The sequence below is a fragment of the Bufo bufo genome, chromosome 2 (genome assembly GCF_905171765.1).
Source record: "Bufo bufo chromosome 2, aBufBuf1.1, whole genome shotgun sequence".
Classification (NCBI taxonomy): Eukaryota; Metazoa; Chordata; class Amphibia; order Anura; family Bufonidae; genus Bufo; species Bufo bufo.
In genome coordinates this window covers 472,205,343-472,221,440 of record NC_053390.1, presented here as the reverse complement: position 1 = coordinate 472,221,440, position 16,098 = coordinate 472,205,343, and the positions used below count along the sequence as shown (strand labels likewise).

At 42.0% G+C, this 16,098-nt stretch overlaps 1 protein-coding gene across 1 annotated transcript in view; it reads left to right on the top strand.

Moving 5' to 3' along the window:
- Window positions 1–16,098, top strand: part of MPND (MPN domain containing) — a 253,005-nt gene that overhangs the window by 104,103 nt on the left and 132,804 nt on the right. The window contains exons 6-8 of the mRNA XM_040417738.1: window positions 8,677–8,773; window positions 8,854–8,926; window positions 9,025–9,101. Of these exons, the coding sequence (XP_040273672.1) occupies window positions 8,677–8,773; window positions 8,854–8,926; window positions 9,025–9,101 (247 nt within the window). The remainder of the gene's footprint in view (window positions 1–8,676; window positions 8,774–8,853; window positions 8,927–9,024; window positions 9,102–16,098) is intronic.

Genomic DNA, 16,098 nt, shown 5'->3' with positions numbered 1-16,098 from the left:
TCCGAAAGAGAAGACGTCATCGGCGCAGGCGCACTGAGGGAGTGCTGAGGAGGCGAGCCTCCTTATCTCAGAGCGCCTGCGCCGAATCAACACAGGCGCGCGATTTTTGAAATGCTGACAGGCCCGGCCGGAGGAGGAGATCGTGGCTGGCCCTGTCAATCAACAATAGGAGGGGGTGGTTTTCTGCGGCTGCTACCAGCAAGTAGACGCCCTACTTGCTGGTAGAAAGGTAATTAGCATATCATAAAAGTAAGTTTTTTGCTAAATCTACTGAACGAAAATTATTAGTAACATGGTGTATGGCAATATGGCAGGATAGGGATTATAAGTACACAAAAAAAAAAGAGTTTAGTGGGGTGACAGAAGCCCTTTAAAGCTGCTTCCTGGCATAAGTTGCCACTGTCTCTAGTAGGCAGGGGAAATCTGATCAAGATGGTGCCAATTCCGCAGCTCCTTTATACAGTGCTGCCCATAATTATTCATACCCCTGGCAAATTTTGAATTAAAGTTACTTTTATTCAACCAGCAAGTAATTTTTTGACGGGAAATGACATAGGTGTTTCCCAAAAGATAATAAGGCAATGTACAAAAGGCATTATTGTAGAAAAAAAAAAATCGCAGCTTTTATTTAGATTTGAGCAAAAAGTGTCCAGTCCAAAACTATTCATACCCTTCTCAATAATCAATAAAAAAGCCTTTATTGGCTATTACAGCAATCAAACGCTTCCTATAATTGCAGATCAGCTTTTTGCATGTCTCCACAGGTATTTTTGCCCATTCATCTTTAGCAATGAGCTCCAAATCTTTTAGGTTGGAGGGTCTTCTTGCCATCACCCTGATCTTTAGCTCCCTCCACAGATTCTCAATTGGATTCAAGTCTGGACTCTGGCTGGGCCAATCCAAAACGTTAATGTTGCTGTCTGCTAACCATTTCTTCACCACTTTTGCTGTGTGTTTTGGGTCATTGTCATGCTGAAATGTCCACTGGTGACCAAGGCCAAGTTTCTCTGCAGACTGCCTGACTGCCTGCCTGTTGTCGTTGAGAATCCTCATGTATTGCTCTTTTTTCATGTTGCCGTTTACTCTGATTAGGTTCCCTGGTCCATTGGCTGAAAAACACCCCCAAAGCATTAGACAGTGGGGATGGTGTTCTTTGGGTTGAAGGCTTCTCCTTTTTTACGCCAAATGAAGGAAACATCATTGTGACCAAACAATAAAATTTTTGTTTCATCTGACCATAACACAGAAGACCATAAGTCTTCTTCTTTGTCCAGATGAGCTTTTGCAAAGGCCAAGCGAACTTTTGTGTGCCTTATTACTTGCTGGTTGAATAAAAGTTACTTTAAGTCAAAATTTGCCAGGGGTATGAATAATTATGGGCAGCACTGTATATACTTCATAACTCACCAGTATGGATCCCCATGCATTATTTGCACAAAACCCAACATATTTTTAGTTTTTTGTTGTGGAAGACTAACGGAAGTAGAAACCCTGCAAAGAAACAAAAAATCGGGTGGTCTAGCAATGCCCAACCCTTTATTATATTTTCTATCAGCTCAGCTACAGCATTTTAAAGGATGGAACACGGCTGGAGTAGCAGGAAGAAATGGCACATTAGTTGAATGGGCATCGGGACGCTCTCCACCCCTCGCGGCCTTGGAAGGGGGAGTGGATCCAAGATTAGGATGTGCCCCAACTTTGGTGCTTATGAGGAAAGTGTGGGCTAAGGCTAAAGTGCTTTTTGGAGTCTCAGGACTTCTAAATATGTCTCCCATATGGAACAATCCTGTCTTACCAGAACTTACCCAACTTAAGGGATTTTCCCGATGGGAAAGGAAAGGGAATTGAAACATTGGACAATTGTACTCCCAGGGCCTCCTGAAGCAATTTCAGCAATTGTGCTCTGAGTTTGATGTACCCTCCAGTAATTTCTATAAGTACTTACAGATAAGACACGCATTAGATGCCCAATCCAAAACACTATCGCTGCAATATACATCCAATCAGGTGCTTGGATCTGTAAGAAGAGCTATCTCGAGAATTTATCAATCATTGCATGGGGAGTTTCTGAAGGCCTTTCACACGGGCGAGTTTTTCACGCGGGTGCAATGCATGAGGTGAACGCATTGCAACCGCACTGAATCCGGACCCATTCATTTCTATGGGGCTGTGCAGATGAGCGGTGATTTTCACGCATCACTTGTGCGTTGCATGAAAATCGCAGCAAGCTCTATATTGTGCGTTTTTCACGCAACGCAGGCCCATAGAAGTGAATGAGGCTGCGTGAAAATCGCAAGCATCCGCAAGCAAGTGCGGATGCGGTGCGATTTTCACGCATGGTTGCTAGGAGACGATTGGGATTGGTACCCGATCTTTATTATTTTCCCTTAGTTATAAGGGAAAATAATAGCATTCTTAATACAGAATGCTAAGTAAATTAGGAATGGAGGGGTTACAAAATAAAAAATAATATTTAAACTCATCCACTTGTTCGCGCTGCCCGGCTCGTCTTCTTTCTTCTTCTTTGATGACCTGGGAAGAAAAGGACCTTTGGTGACATCACTGCGCTCATCACATGGTCCATCACCATGGTGATGGATCATGTGATGAGCGCAGTGATGTCACCAAAGGTCCTTTTCCTCCCAGGTCATCAAAGAAGAAGAAAGAAGAGAAATTGGCCTGTGCGAACAAGTGGATGAGGTGAGTTAAATTTTTTTATATTTTTTTTAACCCCTTGTGGCAATGTGAACATTAAGGTGTCACGGGGAAGCATGATAAAAGGGGTGTTGTGTGCACCTGGAGCGTGTCACCAAGGGGCCCGGCCTTGGTGAAGTAAAAGCCCTAGTTCAGGTGTCTACTAAAATAGTTGGAGGACACCATGTAGATAGTGTAGCTGGTTCAGCTAGTTCAGGGCGGGCTTTTACTGGGAACAGGCAATGTGTTGGGTGGGTGCCTGTTCCCCAGGTTCCAGTTCGGGACTTGAGACATCTGTCCAGGGATCCTATTTAATCCTGCTACTGGATCTTGGGTGTGTCTCACTCTGGAGTGTCTTGTGAAGCAGAGTCCTGGTGAGGCTCTGTGTGAGTGGTCTCAGCCGGGTGGGCTGAGGGGCCACGAGGCTAGGCGATAGCCTGAACTTTGGGGGACGCGGTGACGCCTGTGAAACAAGGATCACGAGGCCAGAGTCGGGAGGACTACTGGGCCACAATCCCCCAAAAGGTATTAAAGTGTCACAGCCTGGAGGTTGCTGGACTGAATGGCTGAGGAAAGCCGCATTTGTGTTCCGTGTTCCTTGTGTGAACAGGGCTCTCTAGGTGAGTCAGGGATACGCTTATGTGTTTAGTTAGAGCCTAGCCGGGCAAGGGTTTGTTATATTGTGTGGATGTCACACGTGATAAGTTGAAGCTGCAACTTCTTAACCTGTGCTTTGCTAAAGTGTCTGAAATAAAGCAAGAGTTTGGACATTATAATCGTGTCTGCGAAGATATCTGTGAGTGTGACCCCCTGAAAACAGATGATCCCTTACACCCTCCATCCCTAATTTACTTAGCATACTGTCTTAAGAATGCTATTATTTTCCATTTATAACCATGTTATAAGGGAAAATAATAAAATCTACACAACACCTAACCCACACCCGAACTAATGTGAAGTTTTCCCACAACGCACCCGCATCCTATCCGGCCCTCACACGCGACACCCGTGTGAAAGAGGCCTTAGGGTAAATGCACAATGGGAAAACAATGTTGGGAATATTACTGATACTCAGTGGGAGGAGACGCTGGCATTGACCCCAAGCCTATCCCTGAGTGAAGCTGCTAAATTGTCCCAGCTGTTTTTGATCCATAGGGTGTATAAAACCCCGCTATTCCTGTTTAAGATTGGGTATAGAGGAGACTTCTGTTGTCCAAAATGCAGCGAGTCAGGGGCTGATCTGTTACATATGCTGCTGTGTATTAAGAAAATATTGGAGTGAGGTACTACAGCTAATCAATAAAGTGTCTAGTGCAGATTTCCCTCTTGATCCTAAAATGTGCCTACTCCTCATTTTTGAATCTGATCAACTACAGACACCTATTATAAATGTTGTACCAGGCACGTAAAAAACACTGGCAGCCAAGTGGATACAACCACTGCCTCCTGTTATAGCAGAGTACATAGCAAGACTGAATGTTGTTGTAAGACTGGAAAGGGGGATCTATCTCAAGCGAAACCGCCTCTCGTATTTTTAGACTATTTGGAGTCCCTGAATTGATAGATCTGGAATCTGCAGTCCGTGGTTTGCACTTACTAGGGGACTCATGTATCCATAATTGAGGGGGAATATGATACTAGGGATCCTGGAGTTATGACATTGTGGTGTATACCTAAATCTAACTCAGGATATGTGCTGATGATTGGGCCTTGCTGCTACCCCGGGGGAGCCCCTTCGCTCTCCTTCTCTTCAGGGAGCCAACCCTGAATCTTTATTTCTACTCTTCTTCCAGTATCTCTGGCAGCCAACTGTTACTGTGGTTGTCTCGTGAGGGGTGAGGGGTGGTGGCAGGGAGTGAGTTAGTTGTGGGCTTGCACTTGATTAATACTTATGGGTCAATTATGATTGTCGTGTCAATACTATATCCTAATATGTCTGAACTCTTTTAGACACTGTAAACATGATGTGTATTTTGTTTGTTTTTGGATAAAACTCAATAAAGATATCTGATTTAAAAATAAAAGATGAGTATCCACACACATTACAACTCTAGCTTTATCTGACCCCGGTCATGAAAAATGAAGAACTCCACAACATATCCACAGAGGACATAGATACTAGGGGGGAGTCAAACTGAAGAGCACTATGTAGCAATGCACAGGACCAAGAGCCCATGTCTACTTGGGGCAATTGGATATTGCAAAACTATCCCACAACAGCCATACTTTGTCAAACTCAGAGATATGATTAGAGACTAGAGCTGTAAGGTATTCCACACCGAGTACATCTTTTATGCGTCAGCATAACTCTTGTCAGCAATTGTTTCCAGTTCTTGGCAATAAGATGGTTGGCAGCAGTTAAGTATATGAGACAGTGAAGTTGAGCTGGTGTATGATACCACTCCATTAGTAGTTTATATTCAGGTTCACAATACATAACACACCTAGATGTTTTAGCTGCTTCATTCAAAATTAAATGGCAAACATCCAGAGAAAGGACACCACCCAAAAAGGATTCCCATTTCATCATACAGTAGCTAGGTAAAGCCTTCCGTAAAAGGTCTAGCGTGGAGTTTATATATAGTCTCTATCAACCTTCTAGTAGAGGGGTTTACTTTACACACTTTTTCAAAAGGAAGTAGGTGTAGAAACAACTTGGCCCTCTAAAAGTTTATGAAAAAAATATTTAATGCGCAAATAGGAATAGTGAGCTCTGGGAAGGAGTTGAAAAATAGAACGTTAGAGTATGGTAGAAGTTTTATAATCAATTATTTCCGCAAAACTGAATAATCCCTTTTCAAACCGTGGGCATGAAAAGTCTGAAGTCATAGAGTAAAGAGTTGTACAAAAAAGTTGTCATGGAGGAATATTTGGCCAAGAGGGGATATAGTTTAGAGCAAGTATGCCAAATAAGTAAAAGACATGGGCCATAAAAGGTAAGACCTCTGCAAACAACGTGGTAAGCCCTACAACATAGAGTTAGGGTGCACTGTGCCACTTAAAGCTTCTCAGTTTCCATCAATTTCGTATATGCTGAAAGGGTGGATCAAGCTGGGATTCTCCGAAGATGGGTATCCCTGGTTTTAAGCAGAAGTGCATTTGTTGTGATATTCTGTTATGTTTACCAGCCCAAACAAAACGTAGAAAGGAGGATTGCAGGCATTTCAGGATTCCCCTAGGAACCGAGATAAGAAGGTTCTCAAAAAGATGAAATAATTTAGGCAGAATGGTGATCTTAATTGATATAATATGGCCAAATAGCGAGATTGGTAAATGATTCCTTTAGATCATTTACCAACCCTGGATCTCCGCAAGCAGAGGTGGGAAATTCTGTGCATACAACGTAGAGTATGTAGATATCTGGTTTACTCCCAGATATAGAAGGGACGAGTCATACCAACATTATGGGAAATGACCTTTCAGAGATTCTACAGTGGGATGCGAAAGTTTGGGCAACCTTGTTAATCATCATGATTTTCCTGTATAAATCGTTGGTTGTTACGATAAAAAATGTCAGTTAAATATATCATATAGAAGACACACACAGTGATATTTGAGAAGTGAAATGAAGTTTATTGGATTTACAGAAAGTGTGCTATAATTGTTTAAACCAAATTAGGCAGGTGCATAAATTTGGGCACCACAAAAAATAAATGAAATCAATATTTAGTAGATCCTCCTTTTGCAGAAATTACAGCCTCTAAACGCTTCCTGTAGGTTCCAATGAGAGTCTGGATTCTGGTGAAGGTATTTTGGACCATTCCTCTTTACAAAACATCTTTAGTTCATTCAGGTTTGATGGCTTCCGAGCATGGACAGCTCTCTTTAAGTCACACTATAGATTTTCAATTATATTCAGGTCTGGGGACTGAGATGGCCATTCCAGAACGTTGTACTTGTTCCTCTGCATAAATGCCTTAGTGGGTTTTGAGCAGTGTTTAGGGTCGTTGTCTTGTTGAAAGATCCAGCTTTGTCACTGATTCCTGGACATTGGTCTCCAGAATCTGCTGATACTGAGTGGAATCCATGCGTCCCTCAACTTTGACAAGATTCCCAGTCCCTGCACTGGCCACACAGCCCCACAGCATCACTCTCGCATACAGCATCTCCTTGTGTAAAGTGCGCCGAATGGTTGAACGATGCACAGTGACTCCATCTGCAGCAAGATGATGTTGTAGGTCTTTGGTGCTGGTCTGTGGGTTGACTCTGACTGTTCTCACCATTCGTCGCTTCTGTCTATCCGAGATTTTTCTTGGTCTGCCACTTCGAGCCTTAACTTGAACTGAGCCTGTGGTCTTCCATTTCCTCAATATGTTCCTAACTGTGGAAACAGACAGCTGAAATCTCTGAGACAACTTTCTGTATCCTTCCCCTAAACCATGATGGTGAACAATCTTTGTCTTCAGGTCATTTGAGAGTTGTTTTGAGACCCCCATGTTGCTACTCTTCAGAGATAATTAAGAGGAGGGAAACTTTCAATTGACCCCCTTAAATACTCTTTTTCATAATTGGATTCACCTGTGTATTTAGGTCAAGGGTCACTGAGCTTACCAAGCCAATTTGAGTTCCAATAATTAGTTCTAAAGGTTTTGGAATCAATAAAATGACAACTGTGCCCAAATTTATGCACCTGCCTAATTTTCTTTAAACAATTATAGCACACTTTCTGTAAATCCAATAAACTTAATTTCACTTCTCAAATATCACTGTGTGTGTCTCCTATATGATATATTTAACTGACATTTTTTATCGTAACTAACAACCAACGATTTATACAGGAAAACCATGACGATTAACAAGGTTGCCCAAACTTAGGAATATTAGGCAGAAGGGCTTCAGTCATGGCGGTATTTACTTTGTAGTCAGAAAGGCGTCCATAGGTGTCCAACAAAGAATGTAAGTTAGGCAATGTAATAAGGGGTTAGGGTCAATAATATGTCATCCTCAAATAATGACACGTGATGACAATTGTCAATAACATTTGCAGTTTATCATCAGATACCTCTGTCTTTGAAATGTTGTGCAACAAATTTTACTGAAGGTGAACTTACATTTTATCTAGTTATTTTATGTGTGAAATATTAAATCTTATTTTACTAATGGACATGAATTTTAAAGGCTTGCATTTGCGGCCTAACCGAGTAGGTTCAAGCCTTTGACTGACTCCATGTTTACTACTCAGTTACCCATAACTACACAGAACACATCCCTGGGCTTTACGATTAAAGAGGTGCCTCTGTCCCCAGGTTGTGTATGGTATTGCAGTCCTGCCCCATTGACTCCAATGGAGCTGAGCTGCAATACCACACACAATCCATGGACAGGGGTGTTACTGTTTTTGAAAGAAAGCGGGCATGTTTTTCCAATCCTGGATAACATCTTTAACGCTGCACTGATATCTGAAAGCTATGTGAACATTACTTTAAACTTTTTTATAAAACTGCATGGTTCCTTTTTTATGAATAGTTAAAAATGGGAATAACTCTTCAAGGCCGCATTCACGCGACCGCGTGATGACTGTGTCCATTTAGTTGACCATAAACCTCCGGTTTCCGTGTGCTTCCAGGTCCGTGCGGCCATGCCCCAAAAGGTAGGACATGTCCTATCTTTGGCCACATTCTGTGGATCACGGACCAATTGAAGTCAATGGGTTCACACCGTGATACTGGTTGCACGCGGCTGGTGCCCATGTTTTGTGGATCCGCAGCTTGCAGTCCAAAAAATGGACTCGACCTTCACACATGCTCCATGTCACAATGAGAGGCAACAATTTTTTTTTTAATCTGTTCCAACATTCTACAAGATGGATTCAGTTCACGTAAGCGTTCAGTTAAGTTTCTCTTGCCCCTCATAGACAGAATGGCAGTGCCTGCAACATTAGTCCACCCAGAAAAAAACATGAACCTACAGAGAGGTCTGAGAAACGCATTAATATTGTTCTTTATCAATTACGATAATTGCCAGCCTTTATTTCTACTTTAGGGATCCACACACCTTGGTTCAGCTTACCTCTTTTATGGCATTAAACAAGTTCCAGCCTTTTCATGTGTCTATTTCCAGTAAGGCTCTCCTTTTGTTGGTGAGTTTTAAGTCTATTTTGGGCCTTTTAAAACACAAAGCTGTTAATAAACCGCAAATAATACATGCATGTCATACCAGGATTTTCACAGCCACTTGACACGCAGTGAAGTAGTGGGCTACCTTGGTGGGCGCTGGGACACCAACAGTCAGTGTAAGTATTTGTTTGTTCTTTGTACTTCATTTAATGTTAATTGATCACATTAGGCATTGAGTATTAGGTACTGGAATAAACTGTAACTCTTTCTACAGTGCTGACTGTGCTGCGTGCCTTTCCTTGTCGCTCTCGCCTGAAGGACACAGACACTGCTGCAGCAGTAGAAGAAGAGGTAATGTTTGAGGATATTTGATTGGGAAGGAAACTGCTGAGTTAGGAGAAATGTCGGATCATAAATCCCCTAAAATTTGTCAGGATTTATTTTATTCAGCCTATCAAGAATGAACGTTTTATATTTTGCATGGAAAAGGTCGTCTCTCCAAGCAAAGAGACTTGGCCAGCAGCTCCTATTTTAACCCTTGCCTCCACAATCCGTTTTAGCATTAAAGGGGTATTCCAGTAGGTACAATTAATCCCACAGAATAGGGGATAACTATCAGATCGGTGGGGGTCCTACCGCTGGGACCCCCACGAATCACGACAGTGAGCCCCGTACCCCCTGCAGACCCCTTGCTGCTCCCCTAAAATGACCGGAGCAGCCAGTCGCACATTTGTGCGGCCGCTCCATTCATTTCTAAGGGAGTTTCGGAGATAGCAGAGTACAATGTTCGGCTACCTCGGGAACTCCCATAGAAATGAATGGAACCACTATGCTGGATACGGGATAACCTGTACCTACCAGAATACCCCCCTTCAATAACCAAGCCCTATTTTTCAAATCTGACATGTGTCTTTTAAGATGGAGAGTGATACCTCAGAATACATGTGTCATCACTTTACATTTACCATACAGTATGTCTAATTTATGTTGGCATAATTTTGTAAATGTCATTTAATTTTTTTAGGACGTTGGAGGGTTTAGAATTTGAGAAGCAAATTAAAAAAATTTGCAAGAAAATTTTCAAAACCGACTTTTTTATGGACCAGTCTAGTTATGAAGTTACTTTGTGGGGTTACACAATAAAAACCACCCATAAATCATCCCGTTTTAGAAAATACACCCCTCAAATTATTGAAAACTAGATTTTGAAATTTTGTTAAACCTTTAGGTGTTCAGGGAATAAAGTAAAATGGAGGTGAAATTTTAAAATGTCATTTTGTTGTGCAGATTTTTCATTTTGATTCATTTTTTCCTGTAACACTACAAGGATTAACAGCAAAACAACCCTCAATATTTATTACCCAGACTCTTCAGAGTACACAAACACCCCATATGTGGTTGAAAACCTCTTTATAGGCACACAGCATGACTTAGAAGGAAAGGAGCGCAATATTGCTTTTGGAAGGCAGATTTTGATGGAATGGCTTTTGGGTGCCATGTTGCATTTGAAGAGACCCCGAGGTACCCCTAGAAACTAAACTCCCCAAAAGTGACCCATTTGGAAACTACACCCCTAAAGGAGTTTATTTAGCAATGTATTGAATGCTTTGACACAACAAGCATTTCATAGAATTTAGAATTACTTGGCTGTGAAAATTATGGATGCTGTGATGGCTACTGAACACGACATCTAAGGGATTAAACGTCTGAGATCGGTGCCAGCACTGATCTCGGCTGTTACAGCAGACTGTCAGCTGTATGTTACAGCAGACACCAGCTGCTGATGGCTCAGTTACTGAGCTGCTGACATCCCCATCCTCTGTGGGGCTGGCATTGTGCACAAAGGAGGTACTGAGGGGGCACAACCGGTGAAGATCAGAGCTTGAAACCAGCATTTTTAGCCTTTCTAGGCTCTGATTGGTTATTCTGTACAGACTAACCAATCAGAGCGATCAACGGCAAGGGACCACTCAAATTGGTCTCTTGCCGGCTGCTCCAGTGTCTCCACTGTCCGTTATGTCACAACATGTCCAGTAACCGTTCGGACGTAACTGTACGCCTATTTGCAGTAAATTACATGCAATCTGGACATACACTGCGTGCAGAATTATTAGGCAAATTAGTATTTTGACCACATCATCCTCTTTATTCATGTTGTCTTACTCCAAGCTGTATAGGCTCGAAAGCCTACTACCAATTAAGCATATTAGGTGATGTGCATCTCTGTAATGTCTAATTACATCAACACCCTATATTAGGTGTGCATAATTATTAGGCAACTTCCTTTCCTTTGGCAAAATGGGTCAAAAGAAGGACTTGACAGGCTCAGAAAAGTCAAAAATAGTGAGATATCTTGCAGAGGGATGCAGCACTCTTAAAATTGCAAAGCTTCTGAAGCGTGATCATCGAACAATCAAGCGTTTCATTCAAAATAGTCAACAGGGTCGCAAGAAGCGTGTGGAAAAACCAAGGCGCAAAATAACTGCCCATGAACTGAGAAAAGTCAAGCGTGCAGCTGCCAAGATGCCACTTGCCACCAGTTTGGCCATATTTCAGAGCTGCAACATCACTGGAGTGCCCAAAAGCACAAGGTGTGCAATACTCAGAGACATGGCCAAGGTAAGAAAGGCTGAAAGACGACCACCACTGAACAAGACACACAAGCTGAAACGTCAAGACTGGGCCAAGAAATATCTCAAGACTGATTTTTCTAAGGTTTTATGGACTGATGAAATGAGAGTGAGTCTTGATGGGCCAGATGGATGGGCCCGTGGCTGGATTGGTAAAGGGCAGAGAGCTCGAGTCCGACTCAGAAGCCAGCAAGGTGGAGGTGGAGTACTGGTTTGGGCTGGTATCATCAAAGATGAGCTTGTGGGGCCTTTTCGGGTTGAGGATGGAGTCAAGCTCAACTCCCAGTCCTACTGCCAGTTTCTGGAAGACACCTTCTTCAAGCAGTGGTACAGGAAGAAGTCTGCATCCTTCAAGAAAAACATGATTTTCATGCAGGACAATGCTCCATCACACGCGTCCAAGTACTCCACAGCGTGGCTGGCAAGAAAGGGTATAAAAGAAGAAAATCTAATGACATGGCCTCCTTGTTCACCAGATCTGAACCCCATTGAGAACCTGTGGTCCATCATCAAATGTGAGATTTACAAGGAGGGAAAACAGTACACCTCTCTGAACAGTGTCTGGGAGGCTGTGGTTGCTGCTGCACGCAATGTTGATGGTGAACAGATCAAAACACTGACACAATCCATGGATGGCAGGCTTTTGAGTGTCCTTGCAAAGAAAGGTGGCTATATTGGTCACTGATTTGTTTTTGTTTTGTTTTTGAATGTCAGAAATGTATATTTGTGAATGTTGAGATGTTCTATTGGTTTCACTGGTAAAAATAAATAATTGAAATGGGTATATATTTGTTTTTTGTTAAGTTGCCTAATAATTATGCACAGTAATAGTCACCTGCACACACAGATATCCCCCTAAAATAGCTAAAACTAAAAACAAACTAAAAACTACTTCCAAAAATATTCAGCTTTGATATTAATGAGTTTTTTGGGTTCATTGAGAACATGGTTGTTGTTCAATAATAAAATTAATCCTCAAAAATACAACTTGCCTAATAATTCTGCACTCCCTGTACAGCTACAACTATTTGCCTCATGGGTTTAAAGCGGACCTGTCACCTTCATGACATGTCTGTTTTTGTATTTACGTTCTCCATGTAATGATTCTGAACCATCTATTCTTTTGACTCTGTGTTGTGTCATATATGTTTTGTGTTCCTTTTTTATTCCTTCTAGAAGTTATGAATGAATTGCCAACATCTGCAGTGAAGGCCCAGCTAGGTGTTACCAGTTGGGGTTGTGTACATGCACAGTCTGCCACTAGCAGCACTGATTGGATAGTATCATACTTTGGAGGCACACACCACCACCTGGTTGCAATCCGTTGGACCATTATTGCAGACTGGTGGCAATTCAGTCACAACTTCTAGAACGAATAATCAAGGAATGGCACAACACAAACCTAACATTCTCAAGACTTGTTATTACATGGAGATGCAAGTAGCTGATAAAATAGACATGTCATGACATTGGGAGCAGTAGTGTGACAAAAAAAAGGTATTATAAGACTATAGACTTTAGGACTATAAGACAACATTTTTTGCAAGAAATTTTAGTTTTGCTGAAAAGTGCCTGTGTTTTATAGTCTGCAGTCAGGGTGGTCCAAAAGTGCCAGACCTTCATAACATAGTTTATAACATAAACACTGAATTGATCAACATTCAGTGCCCAGTAATGTGACACAGTGAGAGGTTTGGTCTGGGAAAAAAGGTATTTTCCTCCCAGCATGTGCTGCTGGGCTGATTTACAGCCAGGTGAGGTCAAATGCCGTTTGCTGTCCTTAAATATGCAGCTGGGCTCAAAAGCCATGTCTCTGTGTTGGGATCTGGGAGCCTTGTGTCTGGATGAAGGCTTGCTACCTGTTTGGCGTGAAAACAGGTTGGTGCTGCTATGAGCAAGGACTCTTTGAGGCAGAATTGCCGCATGGTGTGAATTACCACCAACACCGCAAGGTGACTTTTTGTTTGAATATGACTGCATGTTTTGTCACTTGCCTAAAGTGTGAATAAAACACTGAACTGTTTGATACAAAGAACTTGTTGCCTCTATACTGCGTCCGCTAATCCTGTCTACCAGAGCGAAACTGCACAATTGGTGGAGGATGTGCGCATCAGCAGTGAGGCTGGCGTGAACACAGATTATTATTTTTTTTTTTGTTTCTGCATTTTTCAGGCACGGTTGTATGTCGTATATTAACCGCCTCACGTCCGCCCATAGACTATAAACGTCCTATGGGTGGACGTCTATTTCTGACAGCACGTTTTAAAACGTCCTGTCAGAAATAGCAGCTGCACGCTAATCGTGCAGCTGCTGATCGGGTTGCCCGCTGTCAGTGACAGCAGGGCAACCCTAAGACAAGGCAGGGACAGTTTCCAGGTGTCCCTGCCTTCACGATCGCTGCAGACACAGCGCTCACCGAGCGCTGTGTCTGCAGAGCAGGAAGCGCTGTGCGCTTCCTGTTCCGGCCCGGCGGTCATGTGACCGCCGTGACCGGAGTGTGCAGGAGCTGTGTGAGGTCTCTCAGAGACCTCGATCAGCCCTGCACTGAGGCTGTACAGCGCTGGATTGCTGCTGTACAGCCTCTATAGGGGTGCATTTGTCCTGTAACTGGGGCTACTATGTCAGCCCCAGTTACAGGAGAAATCAACTGTGAAAAAAAAAAGAAAAAGTGAAGCAAATGTCCCCCAGAGGTCTTGTATGACCTTATGGGGGACGAAAAGTGTAAAAAAAAAAAAAAAAAATAAAGGGTTGAAAAAATAAAATAAAATAAAGTTTCGCATGTAAAAAAAAAAAAAGATCCCAAGTTAGGAATAAAAAAAAAAAATTATAAATAGAAAAAATAAAATAAAATAGACATATTTGGTATTGCCGCGTCCGTAAAAACCAGCTCTATAAAAATATCACATGACCTAACCCCTCGGGTGAACACCGTAAAAAAAAAAAAAAAAAAAAACTGTGTCAAAACAAGCAATTTTTGTCACCTTGCATCACAAAAGGTGCAACACCAAGTGATCAAAAATGCGTATGTCCCACAAAATAGTACCAATAAAACCGTCACCTCATCCCGCAAAAAATGAGCCCCTACATAAGAAAATCTCTCAAAAAATAAAAAAACTATAGCTCTCAGAACATGGACACATTAAAACATAATTTTTTTGTTTCAAAAATGCTATTATTGTGTAAAACTTTAATAAATGAGAAAAAGTATACATATTAGGTATCGCCACGTCCGTAACAATCTGCTCTATAAAAATGTCACTTGACTGAACCCCTCAGGTGAACGCTGTAAAAATAAATAAATAGAAACTGTGCTAAAACAACCAATTTTTTGGTCACCTTGCCCCATAAAGTGTTATAATGAATGATCAAAAAATCATATGTACCCAAAAATAGTACTAATAAAACTGGCACCTTATCCCCTAGTTTCCAAAATGGGGTCACTTCTTGGGAGTTTCTACTGTAAGGGTGCATCAGGGGGCTTCAAATGGGACATGGTATCTAAAAACCATGTGGAGTTCCTTTTCTTCTGCGCCCTGCCGTGTGCCCATACAGCAGTTTATGACCACATGTGGGGTGTTTCTGTAAACCGCAGAATCTGGGTAATAAATATTGAGTTTTGTTTGGCTGTTAACCATCGATGTGTTAAAGAAAAAAATTTATTAAAATGGAAAATCTGCCAAAAAAGTGAAATTTAAAAATTTGATCTCCATTTTCCTTTAATTCTTGTGGAACGCCTAAAGGGTTAACAAAGTTTGTAAAATCGGTTTTGAATACCTTGAGGGGTGTAGTTTCTACAATGGGGTCATTTATTGGGGTATCCACTATGTAGGCCCCACAAAGTGACTTCAGACCTGAACTGGTCCTTATAAAGTGGGTTTTGGCAATTTTCTTATAAATTTGAAGAATTGCTTCTAAACTTCTAAGCCTTCTAACGTCCTAAAAAATTAAAATGACATTTCCAAAATGATGCCAAGTTGCCAACATAAAGTAGACATATGGGGAATGTTAAATAATAAATATTTTATGAGGTATCACTTTCTGTTTTAAAAGCAGAGAAATAGAAATTTAGAAAATTGCGAATTTTTAAATTTTTGGGTAAATTTGGGATTTTTTCATAAATAAAGGTGAAATATTTTGACTCAAATTTATGAAGTACAATGTGTCATGAGAAAACAATCTCTGAATGACTTGGATAAATAAAGGCGTTCCAAAGTTATTACCACATAAAGTGAGATATGTCAGATTTGCAAAATTTGGCCTGGTCAGGAAGGGGGCAAATGGCCCAGATGGGAAGTGGTTAAACCAGCTGTATTACAACCAATGCCCCACCACAAAATGGAGGCTGTTGTGAAGGCCCTCATTGAGGCTAATCTGCAGCAGCGAGAGACAAACCTGCAGCAACGCGAGGCTAATAAGCAGCAGCAGGAGACTAACCAGTTGCTGCAACAACACGCGATGGCTTTGCAACACACGAGGCCCTGAAAGCAGTCCGTGCCGCGATTCCTAAGATGACCCCTGCAGACGACATTGAAACCTAACTGGCGATGTATGAGAAAGTGGCCATCAGGGAAAAGCTACCCCGTGACCAGTGGGCTGACGTTGTCGCTCCATTCCTGGCATCCGATTCCCAGCGAGTGTATTTCGACTTGCCAGACGATCAAGCGGCCGACTACCAGAAAGTCAAGGATGAGATTCTGGCAAGACTGGGGGTGAATGTG